Raw genomic sequence first — 23,181 nt, 5'->3', positions numbered from 1 at the left:
GTTACCAAGGCTAACCAGCGACCAACCAAGCTCCAGCGACTACACCGTACTGCAAGACCTGCCATTTCCCAGTGTCTGAGGCACGCGGTGCGCACTAATGTCCTAACAACTATCGGCGTCTTCTATTGTCGCTCTCGTTCATTTCGAGAGCCTGGCAGTCGGTAAATAACCAGGAAGCACGGTGGTGCTGGTTTGTGACCCCTGCCCCTGTCAGTTGGCCTTCTGTCTCGGTCTAGTCGTCAAGCGTCAGTGACAGATAGTGAGCGAGGGCCAAACCCAACAACAACAACAACATCAACAACGACAAAAAAGAAAGGAGGAAAAGGAAAACACAATAGCGTGACGACGGCAAAAGGTGGCTGCAGCGTCACACGGGCGCTACTTACGACCGGGCTCACGGAATTGCCCTGCTAACGCAGCCCGCGGGGAGGGAGGTCGACGGCGTCACACCGAAGCAGGAAGCATTGCCGTGTTTGACGTGTTTTGCCATCGGGCGACACCCCCATTTCGGTTAGCCAATGACCCGCCGGGCTGCTGGCGTGGCGTACGAAAGCACGGCGAAATTGTCATGCCGTGCACGGCGGGCATTCGCATTGCCCACGCATCTCGGGCGGGGCGTACATTACAATTACCTGCTTCATCTAGGGAGCCCGTTAGTCAGCCTAAATTACACCGCACTCCCAAATACCTCCGAGGCTCTCGTCCCAGGTCTTGGCCTTTGCCTGTTAGCCGGCCTGTTGCAGTTTGGAGTTGGCAACTTCTCCGTTGCCCGGCAGCCGTCCAGTGCGGGTCCTCCGACCGCCTGCTTGCTGCAGATTTTCCCCCAGTTCCATTCTCCCACCGTAGAGCTTGCACACCCCGCAGCCGGGCACGGACCGATAGCTATCCATTTCACATTCTTCTGACGTTCGCGGGTCGCACCCAGATTTCGGCTTCATTCCAACGGGGCGTCGTGCCCGATTGGAAATAGACCTCCCCTCCGGGGCGGGAGGAGGGAAAAGGGATGCAAGCGGAGATGTAGTTGTTTGGCTACTCCTACAGCCTCGCCCTCACAGCCTCCCAAAACCATCCCTCCTGCCAATATGGCAGCCACGATCACGATGGCGACGTGGCACGACGACGCTCGGCAATGCAAAGGAGCCTGAAATTCGAACTGCCGCGCCGGTTTTGCAATAGGGACACCCCCTACCTTTCGCGCAGACACCTCGGGAGGGAATTGGACGGCACTTTGGTTGGCAACAGAGTAGCAGATACACGTATGCGCGGGCTACAGGGGCGGCTTGGGGCGGGATAGGATGTTATACCTTCCCGAACAGCGTGCGAAGGAAAGAGACCGACCGCGACCGAGAGAGAGAAACAGAAAGAGAGAGAAAGAGAGAGAGAGAGAGCAGGAAGATATTTGGAGCGTAGAGGAACCGAGCATATTCCTACTGCTCCACCTTCGCACTTCTTGTCCGCATGAGCTAGCTTCCACCCTTGTCCGACACGACGGAGGACCGGATCCGTGCCCCTACTACCCACTCCCCACCATCCCGCTCTTGCCCAACCGAGTCGGTCGGTCCGTTGCGAGTCGGTGGTACGGTGCTAACAAAAGTGAGAGTCGCATCATCGACATCGCGTAGTTTATCGGTAACTACGGGAACGCTTGGTAGCGCAGCCGCAGTCGCAGAAGCCGCTACTCGATCATCCACGGTGGTGTACAGGCCTGGTTCCAAACGCGGGAACCATCGTCAGCTTTTCACTTCTTCACGCCAGTCAGTCAGCTCCCCAACAAATACAAAGACCACAGCTTACGATGGCCGCAACGAGAAGCAGTGTGCTGGCAGCGATGCTGCTGCTAATCCCCGCAGCAATCGTAGGTAAGGCGAAGAATCACCGGTGTGGAAAGCTGTGATGCTGCTGGTGTGTGTGTTTACCATTCCGTAGCGAGGTTCTAACTATTTCCCGGCTCTGTTTTTTTTTTGTGTCATCTCCAAGATGCCCAGTTCAAGTGTCCCAAGAACCGGGGACAGTTCGAGGATCCGGTGCAGTGCGACAAGTACTACGTGTGCGACGAGGGCGAAGCGACCGAGAAGCTCTGCCCGGACGGGCTCGTCTTCGATCCGACGATCAAGCTGGTCAACAAGTGCGACCAACCCTTCAACGTCGACTGTGGCGATCGGTTCGAGCTGCGTAAGTGTCGTTGCTGAGTGTGGAACACTTCCTTCTTCCCCTACAAAGGCTAGTTGTGGTAACGATTTGTCTGCTTGTTTTGTGTCTATATCCTCTATAACCAACAACAACCGACAACAGAACCAGCCCAGGGTACTACCGACTACTGTCCGCGCAAGAACGGATTCTTCAGCCATCCGGACCCGTCGATCTGCAACGTGTTCTACAGCTGCATCAACGGCGAGGAGCTGGAGATGAGCTGTACCGGTGGGCTGCACTTTGACGAAAAGTCCGGTACCTGCGTGTGGCCCGATGTGGCCGCCCGCGAGGGCTGCGGCAGCAACGCCAACAGTGAGTAGTGAGGCGCTCGAAATCCCGAGATCCCTGGATCGACTCTGGAGCACATTTGCTAACGGAGACACACTTTTGTTCTCTCTCTTTCTACCCACAGAAAAACTCAACGACGGCTTCCAGTGTCCGAAGGAGACGCGCTACGACAAAAATGGACAGGTCATCACGCACCCGAACTATCCGCATCCGAGCGACTGCTCCCAGTTCTACTACTGCCTGAACGGTATCGAGCCGCGCCTCGGCAAGTGCGACGCCAAGATGGTGTACAACGAGGATCTGCAGCGCTGCGACGATCCGGAGAACGTGCCGGAATGGTAAGTAGCGGTGCTGGAAATGTTCCCCAAAATCTCGCCACAGCCCACTAATGCGCTACCGTTTTGTGCGGGACACACACACACACTCTCTCTCTGTCTCTTTATCTTCTCGCCCATGCAGCAAAGACTGGTACAAGGAGGAGGACGCTAACAAGAACTGAATGACCTGTGTGCATTCGGCGTGAGCGCAGTGAGTTGCTGCTGCCGCTGCTGACGACGACGTCCGCTGCCTGCTGCCTGGATCAGCGCACCAGCATTGCTTTGTGATAAATGTCTCCCCTCTCCACAAAAAACGCGTTTTTTACTACTGTTCGTTTACCGTTAGCTAAGGTGTCCGCCATCCACACTAAGCCACCGCAAAAGCCACCACCGGTCGGTCGGTCGAAAAATTTTTGGACGGTTACGGCCATGCGCAAAAGGAACCACTCAAACAGTCACGTCCCGTCCGTGTGCCTGCCACCAATCAATCAATCACGAATCACACGATCAATCCACCACACCCCTGTACCTTCTGACATCAATCGAGCAGTTGAGGATGTACTCAACTGCCCAAAAGTCTATTGACCTGCAACTGTGTCGGTCGATATCTTTCCTCATTTCATGCTCTCTTTCTCTCTCGCTATCTCTCTGTGTATCTTTCGTTCAGTTCTACACTTTTCAACTGCACTGTGCATACTTTCTCATCTTTCACGCCTTCTTCTTCTGGCTAGCTTCCTCTTCTTTCTCGAAACCGATTTACTTTCCATCCTCTGTTTCGTCATATCTCGTCATTATGCCCCTATTTCTGAACTCTTGCCACTATTATTTCATGCCAAACCAACTTACCAATCCTTACCGCTACATCTCGTGCACTGTCCTTCTCTCGCTGTCTTTCTACATCTGCATCCAATCCAATCCATCTATTTTCATAACGATTTTGTTTTCCGCTCCGGCATACCTCGCACACATCATCTGCACGCATCTTTGGCGGGTGTGACACAATAGCCAACCGCAAAAAAACCACACGCACGGGGTGAGGCTGCCAGATTCCTTCTTGCTTAGTGGATTGCGCAAGCCTTCCTGTCCAGTAGCTCGACCGGCGGCGTAAGCAATTGTAAGCAGAATCAATCTAGTAGTGGGACGAGAAGAAGTCGAAACAAGGGAGAAAACCCCATAACTAGACGGCGCAGTAGGACGAAACGCTTCTGCATAGACCAGCCAAGAAAGCAGTCGACCTTCGGGTCTGCGAGGGAGAGTAGCCTTAGCGTATGAATAAAACATAAAGCCTGATTGTATAAGGAATAAGGAAAAATAAAATGGAGAGAAGAAGCACAAAAAAACAAACACCAACACCTCTGTTCGATCGGTTGACCTTTTCGGGGCGATGAAATGAGAGATGTATGCAAATTAGCGTCGGCAATGCCTACCACACCGGTAACATGTAGCAGTAGAGATGTCAATTTCTGATGGTGAGATACAGGCCTCGCAGTCCTTTGTTTGCGCCTGTGTGTCGCAAGGAACTTTTAGGAGCTCATCCAATCATCACCAAATGGTCCCCTCGCACACACACACCCTTCTCTTACTCTGTGGCTGGCACTGTGGTCCACACTCTGGTCCATAACAGTGCCGGCGTTTACCTTATGGCGTCATTCCGGCCAGTGGTGATGTGAGTAATGTGTGATTGCATAAACGCTTTTCGCCTGGCCAGGCGAAAGGAGAGAAAGTGCCCAACTATTACCGTTCCATGGACCAGGTTTCGTGGGTGGGACGCATGCAGAGGGCGCGCATTAGCCGTTGGTCAGCCATTATGGCACCATCTGGAGCGAAGGCGCGAGGGCGCGCACAAGAGGAAATAAACCAGTTTGGTGTAAACAACACAATCCGACCGTTTACATAATTGACCTCCCCAATCGACCGGGACGAAAGGCTATGGTCACACCGGTACGAGGAGGTAGGCAGCTGCCAATACGAGCGGCGTGGCAATTCCTGACCGCGGACCGCGCGGTGAGAAACGTGCCAGCGCGAGCAGGGAGCAAAAAGGTTGGATGCTGCGGGGGTATAACATTTGCTGTTAAATAAGATATCCAAACCCCTGCGCAAACACACACACACACACACACACACACACACACACACACACACACATAGTGCCAGCGACCCGCGCACCAACTCGGCTGATGGAACCGTCCAGAGCGTATGGGCGCCAACCTTTTCCCCCGCCGTCAATGGAGGACAGTCGGTAGCTGCCGGCCAGGCCGGCCAAAGCTCATCCGCTTTATTGCGCAGCATGCCCGCCCGCGGCAGCATATGTATGTCTCGGCCCCGGCGGGACTCGAACCTGCCGTGCCAGCCGCGAAGGGAAGGGAGAACGACGTCGTCGTTGTCGTCGTCGCGCACACACGAGAGCGAATCTCGTCAAAGCACAAAAAGTGCGGGTCTCATCAGCGGCGCTGCCTAGTTATCTGCTTGCGCTGCTAACGTACGGATCGGGACGCCCGGCTGCTCCCTTGGTGCTGGAACTGCTGCATCGCGAGGTCGTGCAATCGGAGGAGTGACCGGTCAGAGGGAGAGAGAGCGATCTTCTTCACCCTGGACTTTGCGCCACCAGCCCAGACAGAGCTGCTGTTTACTTCCGCCCACACGCATCTGCCAATCCCGTCATGCTCAAGCGCGCTCGTCTCAGCCTGCCGGTCCTGCTGGCCGCCGTGCTAACTGTTTGCTGTAAGTTGCATTCCGGTTTCGACCAAACCTAGACTCAGAGACGAGATGCCCCGGCGATGTTTTCCGGTTGGTGTAGGAGGACGTTGCCTGCCCGTATGCCACCGTCGCTAACTTTCTCCCAAACGCTACAACTCCACAGCTGCGGCGGACGAACCGGAAGACTATTTCGAGTTTACCTGCCCGAAACCGGACGGCCAGTTCGAGGACCCGTACCAGTGCGACAAGTACTACGAGTGCAACGATGGGCGCGTGAAGGAGCAGCTCTGCCCGGACGGGCTCGTCTTCAACCCGGCCAGCAAGCTGGTCAACAAGTGCGACCAGGTGTTCAACGTGGACTGCGGCGACCGGAAGGAGCTGCGTAAGTAAAGTGCCTAAAGTGCCTCACGTACGCCTCTTGCAATGAGATCTCACCTTTACGACCTCCTCCGCCACATCTTTAGAGCCGCCGAGACCGATCGGCGTGTGCCCGCGCCAGAACGGCTTCTTCCCGCATCCGGACTCGTCGATCTGCAACATCTTCTACAACTGCATCAATGGCCGCGAGCTCGAGATGACATGTGTGGCCGGGCTGCACTTTTACGAACCGACAGGGACGTGCGTGTGGCCGGACATGGCCAACCGGCAGGGATGTGGCAGTAACGCCAACAGTATGTATTGCGCGGGACGGGCATGGTAGGGACAATGGTTTGTGACAGGTGCGCGTTTTCGCCTCCGCAGAGAAACTCAACGACGGCTTCCAGTGTCCTAAGAATGCGCAAAAGATGGACAAGAACGGGCAGATCATCACGCACCCGAACTATCCGCATCCGGATGACTGTCAGCGGTTCTACATCTGCCTGAACGGCATCGAGCCGCGCCAGGGCACGTGCGATCAGGGCATGGTGTACAACGAGGATCTACAGCGCTGCGACGATCCGGAGAACGTGCCTGGGTGGTAAGTTAGGCGGCACGAATCAGACTTTTGGAGACAACATGGCATATTCTGAGCTCTCTCTCTCTCTCTCTCTCTCTCTCTCCGTCTCTCTCTCTCTCTCTCTCTGTATATCTCTCTATCTCTTTTGTTCATTGTATAGTGAGGATTGGTACAACAGCTCCGAGACGGATCGGGATGCGTGATCGCATCGAAGCTTGAGGAGAGTTAGAGCCTAGCACTTAAAACCCGTACAATAAACTGACGCCGTGTTTTTTGTTTTAACTCTATACAAGCGTGTTTTTGTTTTGTTTGTGTGGTTGTTTTATTCTATGAGTACCAAACATGCCTATCAAGATCAACAGCTCGACCGAAGGAGTTCTAGGTTAGGTATGCCTATACAGCTCCACCTCCAGATAATCGTTAGCAGTTGTCCTTGGATTGGTGCCGTACGGGTGTTGCTGGTGTGGTGTTGATAACGAGTTTTGGGTTCTACCTTTCGATTTATCTGTGCGTTCTAATATGGATGCCGTTTTTGGGAATCAAAATGGCGTGTTCTATGTAGTGCATGTTTTTGAATTGTGACAAAAAGAGCCTTACATTGAACGCTACTATGTACGACAAAGCAAGATATACTCCAACTGACGTTTCAAGATTTGCGGATATCTGTACATTTGCTTTATGCAACACACCGCCGACCACACCATTCCTCCTGGCTCTATTCTTCTCTGTCTCTTTTTTTGTATTGTTTATCGACCAGTAAGCCTCTGACGGGCCCCGACATAACCTCTTTTTGACGCACCGTGGCATTACGCGAACAGGGTGTCCATTATTTCGCCCCATCCCCTCCCCATCCATTCCCCGCTTCACATGAGGTACACTAATAGGCACTGGTGTCGAGCGGGGATCGCTTGGGCTTCCAAGTGCCCATCCAAAAGGGCGCAGACACAAACGGGGCGCAAACACAAACGGGGCGCAGACCTTTCGAAGTTGTCAATACGCAGTGCTGCGCGGTGCGGTGCAACCCGAGCGCATTTGCGTCTCGATCGGCACGCTTGATTAGCTAATGCAAAACGCCCCGTAGTACGAAACAACAAAAAAAAACTAAAAAAACGCAATGGGAACTCACGCAAGCGCGCACGCAACTTGCCAAACATATGCACAGGCACACACACGCGCGCGCGCTCTAAAGTAGCATAGCGAGAGTGGGGCGTCGAGAACACATTATTTCACTTTCGATTTCCGTTCACCCGTGGCGATTGGGTGAATGTGTTACGTCGTTACCATTAGTGCGGCCTTCGATCGAACATTTCCCAACGGACGGTAGCTGTTTGGGAGGAGGCGAAGGGAGTGGGGGTTGAGGTTTGGCAAACGTTTTATCACCTTCCTACAGATCGCAATGAGTCATCTACATGCTGGGAGCTGGACAGGCGTTAGAATCGTTCGTTCAATTAGTTACACCACACTAGAGACGAATGGTGACATGGGAGATGCTTTGGAGTAGTTCGCTTACTTGAGCATACACTTGCCTCGCCACGTATGCCAGGTGGGCTCGTTTAGCTAGGTGGGTTTGCTTAGTGCACAATACCCATAAACAACAACAAATGCAGTCTTTCCGAGCTACGTGGTTCATGCGATCCCGATGCACCCGCGTTAGTCAAATGTCACGTATATCAGCTTAAATACATTGAGTATTTTTAATTCAATTCAGTACTTCTATATACCATAACATTTGTATTATTAGTTTAGGTACGGGTAGGAATCCTATTTAGGATATTTCTGGCTTTAAAGCGGGCAAAAAAAATTTTGCAAAACGTTATTTCATTAACAAGAACCTCTAACCATTACGAAACTTACGGAATCCGCGTAACTCTGGGAACAGACTGTAAAGTCAGTCAAGCCGTATCCTATGCAACGACTTTTCCAAAATTATACAGTCTGTTCCCGAGTTTCGCGGTTCTCGACTTACGCGGATTCGGAGATACGCGGTTTCAAACCAAATGTCAAATCAGTACAATTTGCTTCAAGAATTGTCCATTGCAGTATAAATTGCATTTTGGTTAGTAAATGTACAGGCGGTCCCCGAGATACACGGTTAATAGGGACCGCAAACGGCCGCATATCTCGAACTTCCGCGTAAGCCGAATCTCGTAATTTCCTGCCAAAATATCATTAATTTTCGTGTAGTTTTACAAGTAGGGGTTTTAGCCACTTTATTCATTATTTGATATGATTCTGACTGACTTTAACTGTTTTAAACCCTTTGAAAAGGTTTTTAACATTAGATCAATACGGACAACTGATGTGTCAAATCAGTACAGTTTGCTCAAAGAACTATCAAATTGAGAAAATCGCGTATCTCCGAATCCGTGTAGAAGAGGGTACCGCGTATCTCGTGGACAATCTGTGATCCACTTAAAATCCACAAAAATAACAGAATTTTTCGCACGAGTTGTATCAAATAAAAAATAAAGTGTACAGAAGTACTAAATTGAATCAAAAATATTTTGGCCGAAAACCGCGAAATTCGACTCACGCTGATATTCGACGCGGATTCCTCGGGAACGCACAAACCGCGTAACTAAGAAACAGACTATACACTAATTTGTTAGTACTTTCTGCCTGCCTGACACTACTACTAATTAATGTTTGGTAGTTCGAATTGGTCAAGGTATATTGAAAACGAATTCTAATGTGTGCCCTTTGGTAGTATAGTTGCACTATTAGACCTTTCTTATGTTTCCCATACACAAGTTGCGCGTGCGCTTCCTTCCTATATGATTTTATTCCTTGCTCACTGAATTTTATTAAAACCATCCGGCCTACCATTCATAGAAATGTTGTTTGCTTTAATATGCCAACAACCAAATATCGACATGGATGCTGGTGAGTTTGTGTACGTATATTTTAGCAATAAAATCTAACCACGGAGAATGTCAAGCTGGCCAGCATTCGAGTGCGGCACCAGGAGACACAGTTTAGTGGCATAAAGGGGGGAAAGCTCTTAAAATGTTAATGTAAAACTGGACCGTAGCAGTATCTATCTTTGGGGCAACCGTGCAGCCCCTGGTTACGGGCGGAGGCAAAGCAGGCTTCCCTCCGAGAGTGTCGACAGTCAGAAGTGCCTGAATGTCGTATTGTCATCCCCTCCCTTCCACCGCTATTGAGCCTGGGTCATACAGGCGCACAGTATCTCAGTCTATCTCAGTCACCTGCGTGCATGATTGCCATCGGTCGGTTTCACCTTCGCTCCCCGCACGCTCGGGACATTCTCTTGCGGTAGTCTCGGGACCACCCTTCCCCTGCACTGCACCATGCATTTGCGTAGTGCTGCCCGGTGGTGGTGGTGGTGGTGGTGGTGGCGACGACTCGAAAGCTAATGAAACGAAACCGACCGCCACCACCTAGAGTTGGTTTGGAGTGGCGGCTGGTGGCAACTCTACCGATCGTGCGCTCTCGGCCGGGGGCTGCTGGACCTGGCGAACAAAATCCGAGCTCGCTCGGTGTGCGACACACACAAACACACACGCAATCACACACGAGGGACCTCGATTGCGCCTTTGTCGAGGTGTAGAGTTGTTTCATGCATTCGATTTTGTTTCGGGTCTGCCGCTCTCGTGCCGCGCTTGCGAATGTAGCCGCCTAGCCAGAGCAGGAGGGGGATTGCTGCTGCTGCTGCTGCTACTGTTGGTGACGTTGAAAACGGGGGCTCGAACGTCGGACCAGCGTGTTGATCAAGCGTTGGCACTGCGGCTTGATCGCGATACTGCGCACCGACCGTCCACCATTCGTTAAGCGGATTCGAGCCACACCGGTACGATTTTTTCGGCGGCTGCCTCGAAAGTTCGTTAAGCCTTCGAGAGCCGTTGCCTTTGCAAGTTTTTTTTTCCGTTAAAAGTTTAGCTCGATACGCAAGTGTTTGGGCGCGAAGTTTTTGTTTGCTATTCTCACACACCCGTTTCTATCTCTTTTACTTTTTCACACACGCACACACACACACGCACACATACTTGTACATACCCCACTCCCGCTACACCCACACAAACACACCTATAGTGAGCGGACCGTGCTTGCGCCGTTTTGTCTGCGTACGAAAAAAAAAAAATAGATCGGACACTTCCTCGATCAAACGGCCGGTTTTGGTTGCTGCCGTCTGTCGCTTTCTCCCTCCCGCCCCAGCCATCTAACACCAATCAACTCTCGATCTCTCGAGCGATCGGTACAGCGAGCGAGTTCCAGCCGCAGTGTCAGTGAGTGTACAGCAGCCCAGCCAGCATGAAGCAGTTTGGCGCACTATTCGGACTAATCGGCCTGGCCCTGGTCGCACAGGGTAAGTGTACAGCAGTATAAGTAATAGATTGCTGGATTGCCATTTTGTATGTCTAGACACTAGAACGTTCTGAACAGTGCGCTGTGTGTGAATAGATGCGTTTTGGGTATTTTTTTTTTTGTAATTTAAAAACAAAGCATTTTAAACTTTCCTCAATGCACACGTGAGGTTCGTCGCTTAACATCTACAGTGGGAGTCCTTTGTTTTGTGGAGCGCGTGAACGCACGCGCGACAGTTGACGCATAGTGGTGTTGCTGTTTTTGTTGTTGCTGCTGCTGCCACCCAGCTACCAGTGCACTTTCCTTTCCCTTTTCGCCCAACAACCATGGGCCGTTTCCGTTCAGAGCCCTTTTTTAAGCAACCGGACCCTTTGACAGTCCTTGTTTGGCGTAAGGGAATTCCCTGTCACATCTTACATCTTCGTTTTCTTATGGACCTTTTTGTTGTTGTTGCTTCTCTACAAAACAAATGAAAAGGCGAGCACCATACTTCCACTACTACTACTACAACCACGTTCTCTCCCTGCCCAACCCGGGCCACCCGCCGGCTCGCGTGTTACAGCGTGATTGCTTTGCAATTAAAATTGTGCAATCGACCGTCGGCCCCACGTCCCCGGACCGTGGCACCGTGGCAGTTCGCCTCACACTGTTTCCCCCTACCCACCACGCTCCGCGGCCACCGCTTTCGTTTGCCGGGTGCGACACGGGTGCGACGGTCATACAATGTCGCTCGGGCACGATTCGGTGCTGCACTCCAACAGTGGCAGCAGCAGCAATCCAGCCGACCACTCTCGATCGTTGACCGTTGGCCACGACGACCGGTGGTCAAGCACGGTAATAACCTGCCTGCAAACGTCACTCACTAGAGGCCAAAATTGTTACTTCGGGGCAGTGTACGGTGTCCTTTTGTTTGGCGCATTTTTTTTTCTCATGTTTGCGTAGATTTCTCTCCACCTCCTTGTTCGGGCCACAGCCAAGCTAGGCTGACGTGGATGGAACTTTCGATTTTCGGCTACCAACTTTTTTCAAAAGACCCAATCATCTATCCCCCCCCCCCCCTCCAAGCGGAGCCATCCACTTGACGGTTTGGAATGAAGTAGCGAATGCTAGCGAATGCCCGGACCGGCTTTCCGATGGCGTAACTGGTGCGCACTGGTTGTTTCCGTGCCGCCCGAGGCATTACACTTTTCACCCACACGCCCTGCCCCAGCATTGGAGCTGGCGGTGAGTTCTGGTTGAAAGTAAAATCGTGTAAAGTAAAAAAGAACGCACCCGCAAATCTCTGGAAACAGGATTGCCGAAATAAGTCACCCTTAGCAACAGGAAGCAACATTAAGGAACACCATTATTTCGCGATCCTTTCACCATGCCATGATTGGGAGCAAAACTAGAAAGTACGCCCAACGGGCGAACCAGAAAAAAAAAAACAAAAGATTAATGTCCTTGGAACCACTTGTGACGACCAGTAAGTGCAACGGCCCCGCTAAAGTAGCAAATTTGGGCAGGTCCGTTGTTTTTGCAAACAAGTTTTGTGTGTGTGTGTGTTCGGCAAGCAACAATCATTAATCTGTTGCCGTTCTGCGCGCACTACTTCGTCCAAGCGGTAATGCCTCGCACGTAGGTCGTGAAAGGACAAATCGTTCGAGGTTGCCTAGAGATATCAGAACCCTGTTACCGATAACAGCGGGCAGCACACGTTCGGTTGTCAACCGGCTGGGAATTGCCATTCGCCACGTTGCAGCGGTAACGTACCTGTTACGCAGGAATTATACAGGTCCCGCAGTAGAAAGCTGAGCAGAGAGACAATATGCTGAGATTTATGGGCACATTAAGCTGGCAGCTGGAGGCATTCACCTTTAGTCAAGTGGTGGATCATGTTGGGCAAGCTAGCGCATGCTGCGTGCTTGTACAGTATCTGTTTCTCCAAATTTTCTCGAGGAGCCTAGGTGACGAGTGACAAGGATCTCTTGCCATAGGATTCTTCAAACTACGGTTTTTTTTAATCTTCTTAAAGATTTGATGCTCCTTGGAACAAGTGATGAAAAAAATGAAGTTTTCGTCGGAATCGATTCCGGCTAATTCCAAAGTTTTCTGGAATCGATTCTGGATAGTAGGTCCTAGTAGGTCAGTTTCCAGAATTGGGCCTGCAATCGAATCCGGAAACAGAATATATTCCGGAATTGCCTCCGGAATCGGAACCGGTTCCATAATCGGAATCGGTTCCGGAATCGGAATCTGCTCTAGAAACGGAATAGGTTTCAGAATCGCCTCCGGAATCGAAATCGGCTCCGGAATTGACTCCGGAATCCTAACACGGAATCAGAATCGGGTAGGTCGGATTCCGAGCTCCAACCACTACTTGGAACTCCAGATACCCTTATTTGATGCTTAATTACAGAGAGTCCCACGATTTATTGGTCGGTTCCTATAATATTTTGGTTGCTCGGCATATTTTTTGGTATGTTCCCACGATTTTTTGGGCGTTGCCCAAAATTTTTTGGTTCAATTGTATTGATATCGAATAGAACGATACGAGAACCCTGCATATATTTCATTTCATTTCATTTATTTTAATTCAATATCTGTCATCAAGGCTACCCCTCTCGCCAAATAGAAGAAGAAGAAGAATTCATCAAGGCTAAATAGCGAATATTAAAAACTAATTCTTAATATAACCAAAACTAAACTATATTGTGACCTAACATATGAAAAGATAATAGATAGAGCACAAAAAGACTATCGTAAAAAAGAAGAGAGAAAAAGGAATTTAAGAAGAGGAATTAGAGAAATTAGAAGAAGGAAGACGGTGACGGAAAGAGTTAAGAGAGGATTCATAATCAAAGAGAGGGTAAAAATGGTTAAATCACCTGAAGCAGGATAGAAGAGGATCATTGTATGTATATAACGTATGTCGTGTCTCAGTTGACAGAGCATCGGTCGAATACGTTGCAAATATGAACCAAATGAAATGATGATGCGATGACTTACCTGATTGGTTCTCCTTTTCTGTTTCCACTCTGTTTCTAGCATCGGCCGCGGCAGCCCCCAGCTGTCCGGAACCGTACGGCGAGCAGGCGTACCTGCACCCAGACCACTGCGACCAGTTCTTCCTCTGCACCAACGGTACGCTCACGCTCGAGACGTGCGAGAACGGACTGCTGTTCGACGGCAAGGGTGCGGTCCACAACCACTGCAACTACAACTGGGCGGTCGACTGCGGTAGCCGCAAGTTCGCCACGGACCAGACGCCCCTGTCGACGCCTGGCTGCGAGTACCTGTTCGGCGTCTATCCGGACGCGGCCGAATGCTCCACCAGCTACCACAAGTGCGCGTTCGGCGAGGTGCACCAAGAGCTGTGCGAACCGGGCCTGGTGTACGATCACCGCATCCACGGCTGCAACTGGCCCGACCAGCTGCTCGACTCGTGCAACCCGGAGGCGGTGGTCGGCTTCAAGTGCCCGCAGTCCGTGCCGTCCGGCACGGTCGCGGCCCGCTTCTGGCCGTACCCGCGCTACCCAGTGCCCGGTGACTGCCACCGGCTGATCACCTGCGTCGACGGCCATCCGCGCCTGATCACGTGCGGCGAGGGCAAGGTGTTCAACGAAGAGTCGCTCACCTGCGAAAACCCGGAGGATGTGCCGCATGCCTGCCGCCACTAAGGCCCGTGACGTCGCGTCGTAGCCTCCAGCGCCTCCCTTCATACTCAACACACACACACACTGAGCCACACACGTTCCCAACTCCCGTTACTGGGCGTAAGGATTAGCGCCAACCATGCAACCTCCTGCTGGAGGAGGCGCCACTGCTTCGCGCCTGTTTGTTATTTCTTTTCGTTATCGTTGTTAAACATTCCTCACCTTCGTACAAGTTTGCCATGTTCTATCCTCTCGTAACGTTTATTAGTCTACAGCATTAATACGGTTGTTTTGTTTCATTACTTTCCTTTTCTTTTGGATGTCGCACTACTTCGCCCTCTCTTCCACCACGCACCTTGTCTCAGGCGGGTGTGGGTGTGGGTGTGTGTGCAGTTTAAAAATGCCTTTTCTGTCGTGCCTAGCCCTGGGGTTTCCCTTTCTTTTACTCATTTGTTCGTGTGTTTTTTATCAGCGCGCGTAGCGTTGGATTAGCGTATCTTCGTTCAACTAACTCAGTAACCGCAGCACATATACACGGTTCTATTTAGTTACTTCCCCCCATTTATATCACCGTTTTCCATTTCTTCTTTTTGGCAGAGACGTATGTCTTTCCTACGCACACCACTGCACACATACACACACACAGATGGACCGCGGTGCACACCTCATTCGTTATCTAACCGTGTGTTCGTTATCTTTTGTTACTCTTCACGCCGGGCTCTACTACTACTACCGCACCGTGCCAAATCATAGCTTGCCGTTGTTCAAGCGCTTGCACTACTTCATTTTGGTTTCGTTTTGTGTTTAGTTGCCCCCACCATTTGCCTCCATCGTGCGACAGAAGGAAGTGGGGCTGAAAACGGAAATAAAAGAACACCCGGGGACAAAAGAAAGAAAAGGCACTGAAACACTCTCAACAAGAAAGCATAACTCAGAACGCGAAAAAAACATTCAAAATTATACATGCAGAATTTTGAGCGTATAAACAATTGTTTTTGAATAAATAAAAAAAAGAACCCCCCTGTATACACATTACACACATTTTAAATGGTCCGCGTAATTAAGAGTGTTCCTTCTTTTTTTTTGCTTTTCTTCATCGGGAAAGAAATAGATGCATAACGAGAGTTTATAAACAGAAATGCGATTAAAACACAATAAATTCATATAATAAGAAAAATGCAGCGCCCTTCATAAACTATACTGACAATACAACTTTAACCCCGTTCGCTTTGCTGTTTAACCTAGCTGGAATTTACGATTGGACACGTGTAGCGTGGATCTACCCGCACCCTGTAAATTCTAATACACAATCGATGCGCGGGGACGGGCCGATGCACGCTACAGGGAAAATTCGAAATGCACATATACACAATACACAACAGAAAAGAAAAAAATACGTTAAAAAAAAAGGTAAAGCCCTACTAAACTGCTCTGTAGACACTGTCTGTGGCGGCACAATGTTGCCTATACTGCGCGTGCGGCGGCTGGAGTACGGCTCCCGGCAGTACGACAAATTACACTAAATTGGAATTCACAACTCGCGAACCTGTGACTCGCAATACAGGATGCGCGTAATTTCATAACCTATCCCAATCGCGGGAATGCGGAACGTTTTGAGCAGACTGTAGGATTGTGTGTGTGTATGTGTGGGTGTGTACTGAATGGCGCCATCTGCTTTCGAATGCTCGTCGTTCCCGCCGCGATTGTCCCCAACTAGCGTATGTGCGTGCGACTAGCCTGGCGCATCTAGTTGCTGGTTCTAGTGCTAAGCTTCTTCAGCACGTTCAGTCCCTGCTCCTGGTATTCGGCCTTGGACATCCAGAATGCATCACGATCCTTGGTAACCTCCGCAAGCACAGCACCACCTGTTTTTTTTTTTTTTTTTTTTTTTTGAAAGGTCGCAAATGAGAAGAACAACACATTTTTACAGTTGGTTTTTGCTAATAATGAGCCACACACATTGGCCCAATTTTTGGGATACGCACCGATGAAAACCATATCCTTTCGCCGGGGTGGATCCTCGATGCGGATCTTAAACTTGGACAGCTTGTCGATGTCGTTCTTCAGCACGCGCTCTAGGTAGAGCTGCTTGATTTCGCGCTCGAGCCGCGACGGCAGTCCCGGGTACATCGTGGACCCACCCGACAGCACGATGTGCTTGTACAGCTCCGACCGCATGTCGATATCGGCTGCCTGGATGGTGGAGAAGACCAGCTCCGCAATGCCCTGCCCTTCCACGTTGATCAAGTGCGGCTGGAAGAGGGCTTCCGGTGCCTCGAACCGCTCGCCGCCGACCTTAATCATACGCCCGTCCGGTAGCTACCGGGGGAGGGGGAAAAAAGACACAATGTCGAAGAGGAAACGTTTTAAGTTGTGCGAACCTCTGGCAGCTTTCTCGCACGAAACATTACGCGCGCAGCCTTACCGTATACGACTCTACCAGCACGGTCGTTTCCAGCGCTAGCCGCTGCTCCATCTCGATGTCGTACCCGATGTAGCATAGCTTCTCCTTCATCATCCGCACCGTCTCAAAGTCGGCGGAATGGTTGAAGGCATACCCGCGCAGCAGCAGCAGCTTGATCAGGTAGCGCGTAATATCCCGCCCGGCAATGTCCAGCCGGCGGGTCAGGTGCGGCAGCGCGAACTCCTCGTACACCGGGCAGATGTGCGTGACACCGTCGCCCGAATCGATCACCACGCCGCTGATCAGCCCCTGCGCGTAGAGCGTCAGCACCGCCTGGATCGCGATGTACGCCGAATCGAACCCGTACTTCTCGAACATTACCTCGATCATCTTTTCCCGGTTTTTGGTCGGATTCATCGGCGGCTCGGTCAGCAGGATCTTTGTGTTCGACGGCTCGATGTTCATCTTCTTCGGGCCGAACGTGTAGTCCCACACGTGGCACATGTCCTCCCAGTTGCGCACCACACCGTTCTCCATCGGGTAGGACACCTCGAGCAGGGAGCGCAGCTGGGACGCCTCATCGCCCACCATCAGGTCCTGCGGGAGAGTGGTTTGGCGGGGGGTTTGAGGAAGAAGAAGAGTTAGTGAGGCAATGTATTTCTTTTTTCCGGGTTTGCCAGACAGGCGTGCGTCCTAACGACGGATTCGTCCGAGACGGTTCAAGCACATTCCGGTTAATCAAAACAACAGGTCCGTGTGTTAGGGAAACTCTATTAGCTTGAACAAGAAAATCAAACATAACAAACTGCACAAGCTGTCTGTTAGATGGAACGAAAAACAGCACGACAGCTGGAATCAGCTAACTGGGAAGCGAGCAAAACAACTGACAAATACAAACTGAACGGGGTGATAACCAATAAGCAAATCCGTTTTGGGAGGCATCATGTAGTTGAAATGGAACAGTAAACAAGGTAAGAGACATAAAACATTCACTCATCAAACACACTAAACACATACAAAGGCCGCATATGCCGACACAAACACAGAGAGAGAGAGAGAGAGATAGAAAGAGCAAAACATTTGAAGTCGGATTGTGTAGTAAAACAGGGCAAACAATTATAAGGAAGTAACAAGTAACCAAACCATCACCTCGATAGCCAAAAACGGAGAAGCCAAAACACGAACAGTTACTAAATTGAAGTTAAGAAAAACCAAGCACTAAATGAAATGAGCAATAAATGGAGACGATAATGATATTTTTCCTCCTATTTGGTTCCAAAATAGTGAAACGGAAAAAAAGGGAAGGAAATGGGAGGCTAAACGTCACATTAATACTTACTGGTAACGTGCTGGTAGCTTCAACTTCCTTTTTTTATTTCAGATACGATTAGATTGAATTTTGTGATTTTGCGATAGATGATTGAGAGATGATTTAGGATTTTTTGTTTGTTTGTTTTTTTTTTTTTTTGGTCACGAGTAAACGATTAGTATGCAGTGGTGAGAGAAAAAGATTAGGTTTTTTTAGTGAATATAAGCTGAAGATAGAATCAAATTAATCGCTAAAATTCAAATGAACATTGCAATTTCCCCGTGATCCAAAAAGGCTTAAGAAAGGCGCGGTACAGTAAGTGTTACGAGTTTTAACGACGGTTGAGGAATATAAAGTGGATTGCTTCATCCGAACTATGAGATGAGTCAAAGCGTGTATTTGTGTGTGTATGTGTGCGCGCTAAAGTAATGTGGGTGAATGTGTGAATGTGAGTAATAAACTGTTCAGTTGGGATGAAGAAACGTTGCAATAATCTGCAACACTTGGCTAGCCTTTCCCATAGCATTGGGTGACTCATAGCAGAGATTTCATATGTGTGGACCCTGGGTTGTCCTAACCGAAACAGAACTGTAACATATGCATATAAATCAGCGATGTCAAACTCATTTGACCCCGCGGGTCAAAATACTACTGCAAATAGTAGCGCGGATCACAGCCTAGTTTTTATATTATATTATATGATATAAAAATCAGATCGTTTGCATTTCTTTTCAATTTCTTTAGTGATAACAGTTACGTTACAACAGTTAAAACTTTGATGTAAAATGAAGTAAAAAAATGAATTAGATTATTTTCAATTAGCCATAGGCTTCTGTTATTTCCAAAAGATAATGACAAAAACTGATCATGACTAACTACGTTAATTAATCCTATACAGAATAGTCAATTTTAGGTTGATTTTGGTGTCATTTTGATTATCAATATTTTCAGTTGGTACAGTAGATGACCGCTAACTGAGGTAGACAAGCTCCAGTTAACGAACAACGTTCGCTAACTAGAGTGACATTTCTATGGATTGATTGTTTTGATTGGCGTTGACTGGAATAAACATACCAAACTTTTTTTCATTTATGTTGATATAAAGTATAGTAATTCGTGTGATGGCATAAATTAATAGCAAACGTAGGCAAAATACCCTAAATTAGTTTGAAAAATGCACATTTGTGACAAATTTCTCTTCCGGATGGATTCCGGATGTTTCATATTTTTTAAGTGTTCGTTAACTGAAAATCAATCCAGTTAGCGAACGTCCAACCAAAAATCACTCCAGTTAAAACACATCCAGTTAGCGGTCACCTACAGCACTTAAGTACGTTAGAAACAGTGATTTTTTTTTACTTTTGATGCTGACCAAGCTTCATAAATTCCAGACTTGGACAAATCTTAAAATCTTAGAATTTTAGAAGTAAAATGTTCTAAGCTGCAACAATACCTAAATAGGGCTTCGAAATTTCTGTTAGTTGAATACTTTTGTTAATTTTTCCAAATCTTTTTCTTATAAAAATTACTTATTTTTGTCACCAAGTACCTTGAGTTGCTTAAAAAAAAATAATAATAATAATGTTCCAAAACCACATACAGATAGATAAGATACTTCCGGACATTCCTGAGATTACATATTTGTATGAGTTTCAAGCTAAAATGGCAATTGTTCCTTTAAAAAAATAGTTCAAATATCTGCTGCTAACAAATTTATTCATCGAAAAGGCTATGATAGATTTTTCATTCTTTTTTTAAAACCATTTTACTATAAAATTGTCCGGAATTGAATGGTCATTTTTTATGAAAATAAACAGTTTTTGGAAATCATTTTTATGGTCTGTTGTATGGTCTCACATTGCATGGAATTAGTAGCGAAACCAGCGAAGTTGAACATGTCTTCATATTTCAGGTGCTCGGAATTGACTGACAAGTACTGTAGAAGCAGAAATGCTTCTACAAATAAATTTTGGTTCAAGCGGTCGCGGGCCACACCGAAAAAACTCGTGGGCCACATTTGGCCAGCAGGCCACCAGTTTGACATCTCTGATCTAAATAAATTGACTGAATAACGATGGTGCATGCCTAAGCTCATCTAGGCTGTTAGGCTGCTCTATTGCATTACTACTACTCAGGTCCTAGGTAGTTAAGCAACAAAGCCGTTCAGGATATGTTGAAACAATTTGCTCAGCTCCTTCTCGGTTCAACTGGGCAAGAAAATCTACCCGATAGCTGCATAACAGGACATCGTTAATTATTCCAATTTTCAATGTGTACATTATGGTTTGTGCTCTGACCTAAAGCCTAACTTGCCTGGTCTGCATCGCGGTTTAGTCTGTTACCTCAATTTGTCTTAAAATTGAAGCATCACAGCAACGATCAAAACGAGAGAGAGAGTGTGTGTGTGTATGTGTTCAATGCAACAAATAAAGTGAATGATTACAAACAAAACAAACAGCAACAAACAAACATACTAAAACTGTCCTAATAACTTGACGAAATCCTGTACTTGACACAGAGCAAAAGAGCAGGTTAATGGTGCGAGTAGTGTTGTGATGGTTAATAAAAAGAGTAGTCCAACAAACGGTACGAGCTTTTACAGAAGTAAAGAGAACAAAAACGAATGTAAAAAGGTAACAGCAAGGTAAAGGTGGTAGTTTGCAAACAGGAAAACACGTAAATATACACATCCACCAGAGCTCGGAGCAAATGACACGTTGGTCACACCTCGGCCACTGGCCAACATATCGGCCAGTACGGTGTGGTGCGGTCGTTTTTTTTTGTGGCGAGTTTGGGGTGACCAACTTAATACGCTACCATCAACACACTCACACACGACTTACATCAACGTGTAAATCCTGCAAAAAGTGGGAGCGGAAGGATAGAATAGAGAAAAAAAAACACAATTTAATCAAACAGTATTGTCCCTCGGTGGGCTCAGCGCCCTTCGTTGGATGATTGGTGGATATGTGGGTATGGGTGTGTGTGTGTGTGTGAGACAGTGTTTTTTTACCGCTACGTATCCCTGGTGCACCCCGGTACACTGTTATGCTGTATCCGGGATTTTTGCCGTTTATGAAATCGCTTTTTAGCGCGAAGGATGTGGCGCGACAGCCCGAGTAAGCCCATTCCGGAAGTCCCAGCCCTCTCCCACCCTTCGTTACCCCTCTTTCGGAGCGGTTCAATTTACCTTCACCTCGATGTCGCCGATTTTGTTCACCGCCCGGATGATTGGCCTGCCGACCATCGACGGGAAGATGTGGGCTGGGAAGTTGCTGCCGGCGTAGCCACATTTCACGAACTACAACAACAAAAATACAAATTAACACAGGAATTGAGTGCAAGGGGAGGAGGAGCCGAATGGGACCGAAAGCGGCCCCACCCAACAGTGCCACCGACAGAAACGGTCCTTACCCCTGTGCCGTTGTCACAAACAATAACGTGCCGTCCCTTGCTGTCCATCGTTGTATTTTTTTGTTTTCACTCGCGCTGCGTGTGGTGCGTTGGGGATTCTCTGCGCCCGCTGGGGATGCTGCGATTGCGAATATTGCTGGCCGCACGAAGCTACTACTGCACCGCACAATTTACGCACGCAAACATTTACTGGCCACACTGCCACTTGCCTTTTGTTCCTGCTTTATCTTGCCTGCTCGCTGTTTCGGGGTGGTTGATTGCTGAGTGAGTAATAGCGTTGATAAATATCGTTTCCCCTACTTTTTTTTCTTTCCCTTCTAGTCTTCTGGCTATGCTGTCACTCTGCGGGGAATCCAGCCAAGCGAAACTTGCAGCGGATCGACCCACGCACTCGGGAGGTGCATTCGTTCGCGGCCATCTTTGCTGCCCACTTTGACAGCCTGCGTGCGTGTTGTTGTTTTTGAATTTTTCAAAATAACGCTCTTTCTGACAACATTGTACCATTTTCAGTGTTTGAATTTTTGTTAGGAAAAATATTACATAAACTATGCTAGCAGTATATTTTGTAAACAATAATCCAGTTCTACGACTGTTTTTCCTTTGCACTAATAAAAAGATTTTGGATTTGACAGTTGCCTCGTTCATTTCTACACCCACGCACAGAAGCTCGAAATGAACGGAGTGTTAATTTGGAGACTATTTTTACTTATTTCGGTACTTCATTCGGTTTTTCTTAATTTAATTGAATTAAGAATATGTTGAAATGTGTTCTCCCAGCGATATTTCGCATCAGAGCGTTTCTACATACACCGAGACTGCAGCTGAGAGATGGCTGTGAGAGAATTGACAACTGGTTTCTCACGCCGGTGTGTGTAGAAGCTCCGGAAAGCGCCGAGATGAGACTTTTAAAATTATGTTGAAAAAATCCATTTGAATCGCTAAAATGAAGTAAAAAAAATTCTTTTACTTTTTAGTAATATTTCTACGATCATTAGACTGCAAAAATGCAAACTATAATTGATCGTTCCCCATTGTAGGGATTATAAGGTATGAGAGGAAGAGAGTGAGAGAGAAAAAGAGAAAAAAGGAGATAGATGGATAGTTGTATCAACAGCGAGAGAAGGACAAGGAATGGAATTGAAGAAAATAAATCGTCAGTTGAGTTAGTCAGCTGGAACACATATACTGTGAGTGCGTGGCGTATTAATGAGATCCGAAAAGCGTATTTCCTCCTCCGATCACTACACCCATAAACTGCCAATTTAATTTTTTCTCAGCTCCATCATTCTTTGCATGCTGAGGAGATTTCTCTCACCGAAAATGCTGTCAGTCGCTGTCAAAGCATGCTGTCAGCTTTTTTCTCAGCTGCAGTCTCGGTGTATGTAGAAACGCTCTCAAGCTCAAGGGGTTTACTAAAAATTAACTGTTTTCGGTGCGCCCATTTCTTCACAATATCACAGGAATGTGGTAGTTTTTGGGTGTGTAGTACTCATAAATAATTATTGCACTAGAAATATCATCGAAAAATATCGTTTTCCATAACAATTTTGAGAAAAAAAATCCAAAATTCATGAAACGGATGCAGCATCCGATACAAAATGTAAACAAATGAACTGAACGAGGCAACTTTCCAACCGAGACTTCTTCTACTTACTTTCATTTGT

General features: G+C 48.2%; 4 protein-coding genes across 7 annotated transcripts; 3 read left to right on the top strand and 1 right to left on the bottom strand.

The window, feature by feature from the left end:
* The first annotated feature begins 1,604 nt into the window (after positions 1–1,604).
* Positions 1,605–4,139, top strand: LOC120952405 (protein obstructor-E-like). The gene is made up of 5 exons (XM_040371719.2): positions 1,605–1,859; positions 1,978–2,172; positions 2,293–2,502; positions 2,603–2,816; positions 2,938–4,139. Exons 1-5 carry the CDS (start codon positions 1,796–1,798, stop codon positions 2,975–2,977), a joined length of 723 nt encoding a protein of 240 aa, XP_040227653.1. The 5' UTR covers positions 1,605–1,795; the 3' UTR covers positions 2,978–4,139.
* A 1,016-nt stretch (positions 4,140–5,155) lies between these two features.
* Positions 5,156–6,709, top strand: LOC120952400 (protein obstructor-E-like). Its single transcript, XM_040371708.2, has 5 exons — positions 5,156–5,516; positions 5,656–5,874; positions 5,957–6,163; positions 6,234–6,450; positions 6,590–6,709. Exons 1-5 carry the CDS (start codon positions 5,456–5,458, stop codon positions 6,630–6,632), a joined length of 747 nt encoding a protein of 248 aa, XP_040227642.1. The 5' UTR covers positions 5,156–5,455; the 3' UTR covers positions 6,633–6,709.
* Positions 6,710–10,019: 3,310 nt separating this feature from the next.
* On the top strand, positions 10,020–15,450 carry LOC120957640 (protein obstructor-E). The gene is made up of 3 exons (XM_040379948.2): positions 10,020–10,240; positions 10,483–10,756; positions 13,783–15,450. The coding sequence occupies exons 2-3, from the start codon at positions 10,702–10,704 to the stop codon at positions 14,412–14,414; spliced, it is 687 nt and encodes a 228-aa protein (XP_040235882.1). The 5' UTR covers positions 10,020–10,240; positions 10,483–10,701; the 3' UTR covers positions 14,415–15,450.
* On the bottom strand, positions 14,618–21,869 carry LOC120957624 (actin-related protein 2). Of its 4 annotated transcripts, XM_040379919.2 has the most exons (7): positions 21,518–21,869; positions 21,294–21,404; positions 20,947–20,961; positions 18,134–18,160; positions 16,816–17,391; positions 16,376–16,709; positions 14,618–16,255 (listed from the first exon to the last, which is right to left on the bottom strand). In XM_040379919.2, exons 1-7 carry the CDS (start codon positions 21,563–21,565, stop codon positions 16,137–16,139), a joined length of 1,230 nt encoding a protein of 409 aa, XP_040235853.1. In that variant the 5' UTR covers positions 21,566–21,869; the 3' UTR covers positions 14,618–16,136. The 4 variants fall into 4 exon arrangements, with proteins under 4 accessions (XP_040235853.1, XP_040235862.1, XP_049464747.1 ...); XM_040379928.2 differs by lacking the exon at positions 18,134–18,160; XM_049608790.1 differs by lacking the exon at positions 20,947–20,961.
* Between the last annotated feature and the right edge of the window lie 1,312 nt (positions 21,870–23,181).

This window comes from Anopheles coluzzii, chromosome X, assembly GCF_943734685.1.
Source record: "Anopheles coluzzii chromosome X, AcolN3, whole genome shotgun sequence".
NCBI lineage: Eukaryota > Metazoa > Arthropoda > Insecta > Diptera > Culicidae > Anopheles > Anopheles coluzzii.
This window is presented reverse-complemented; position numbering and strand designations above follow the sequence as displayed.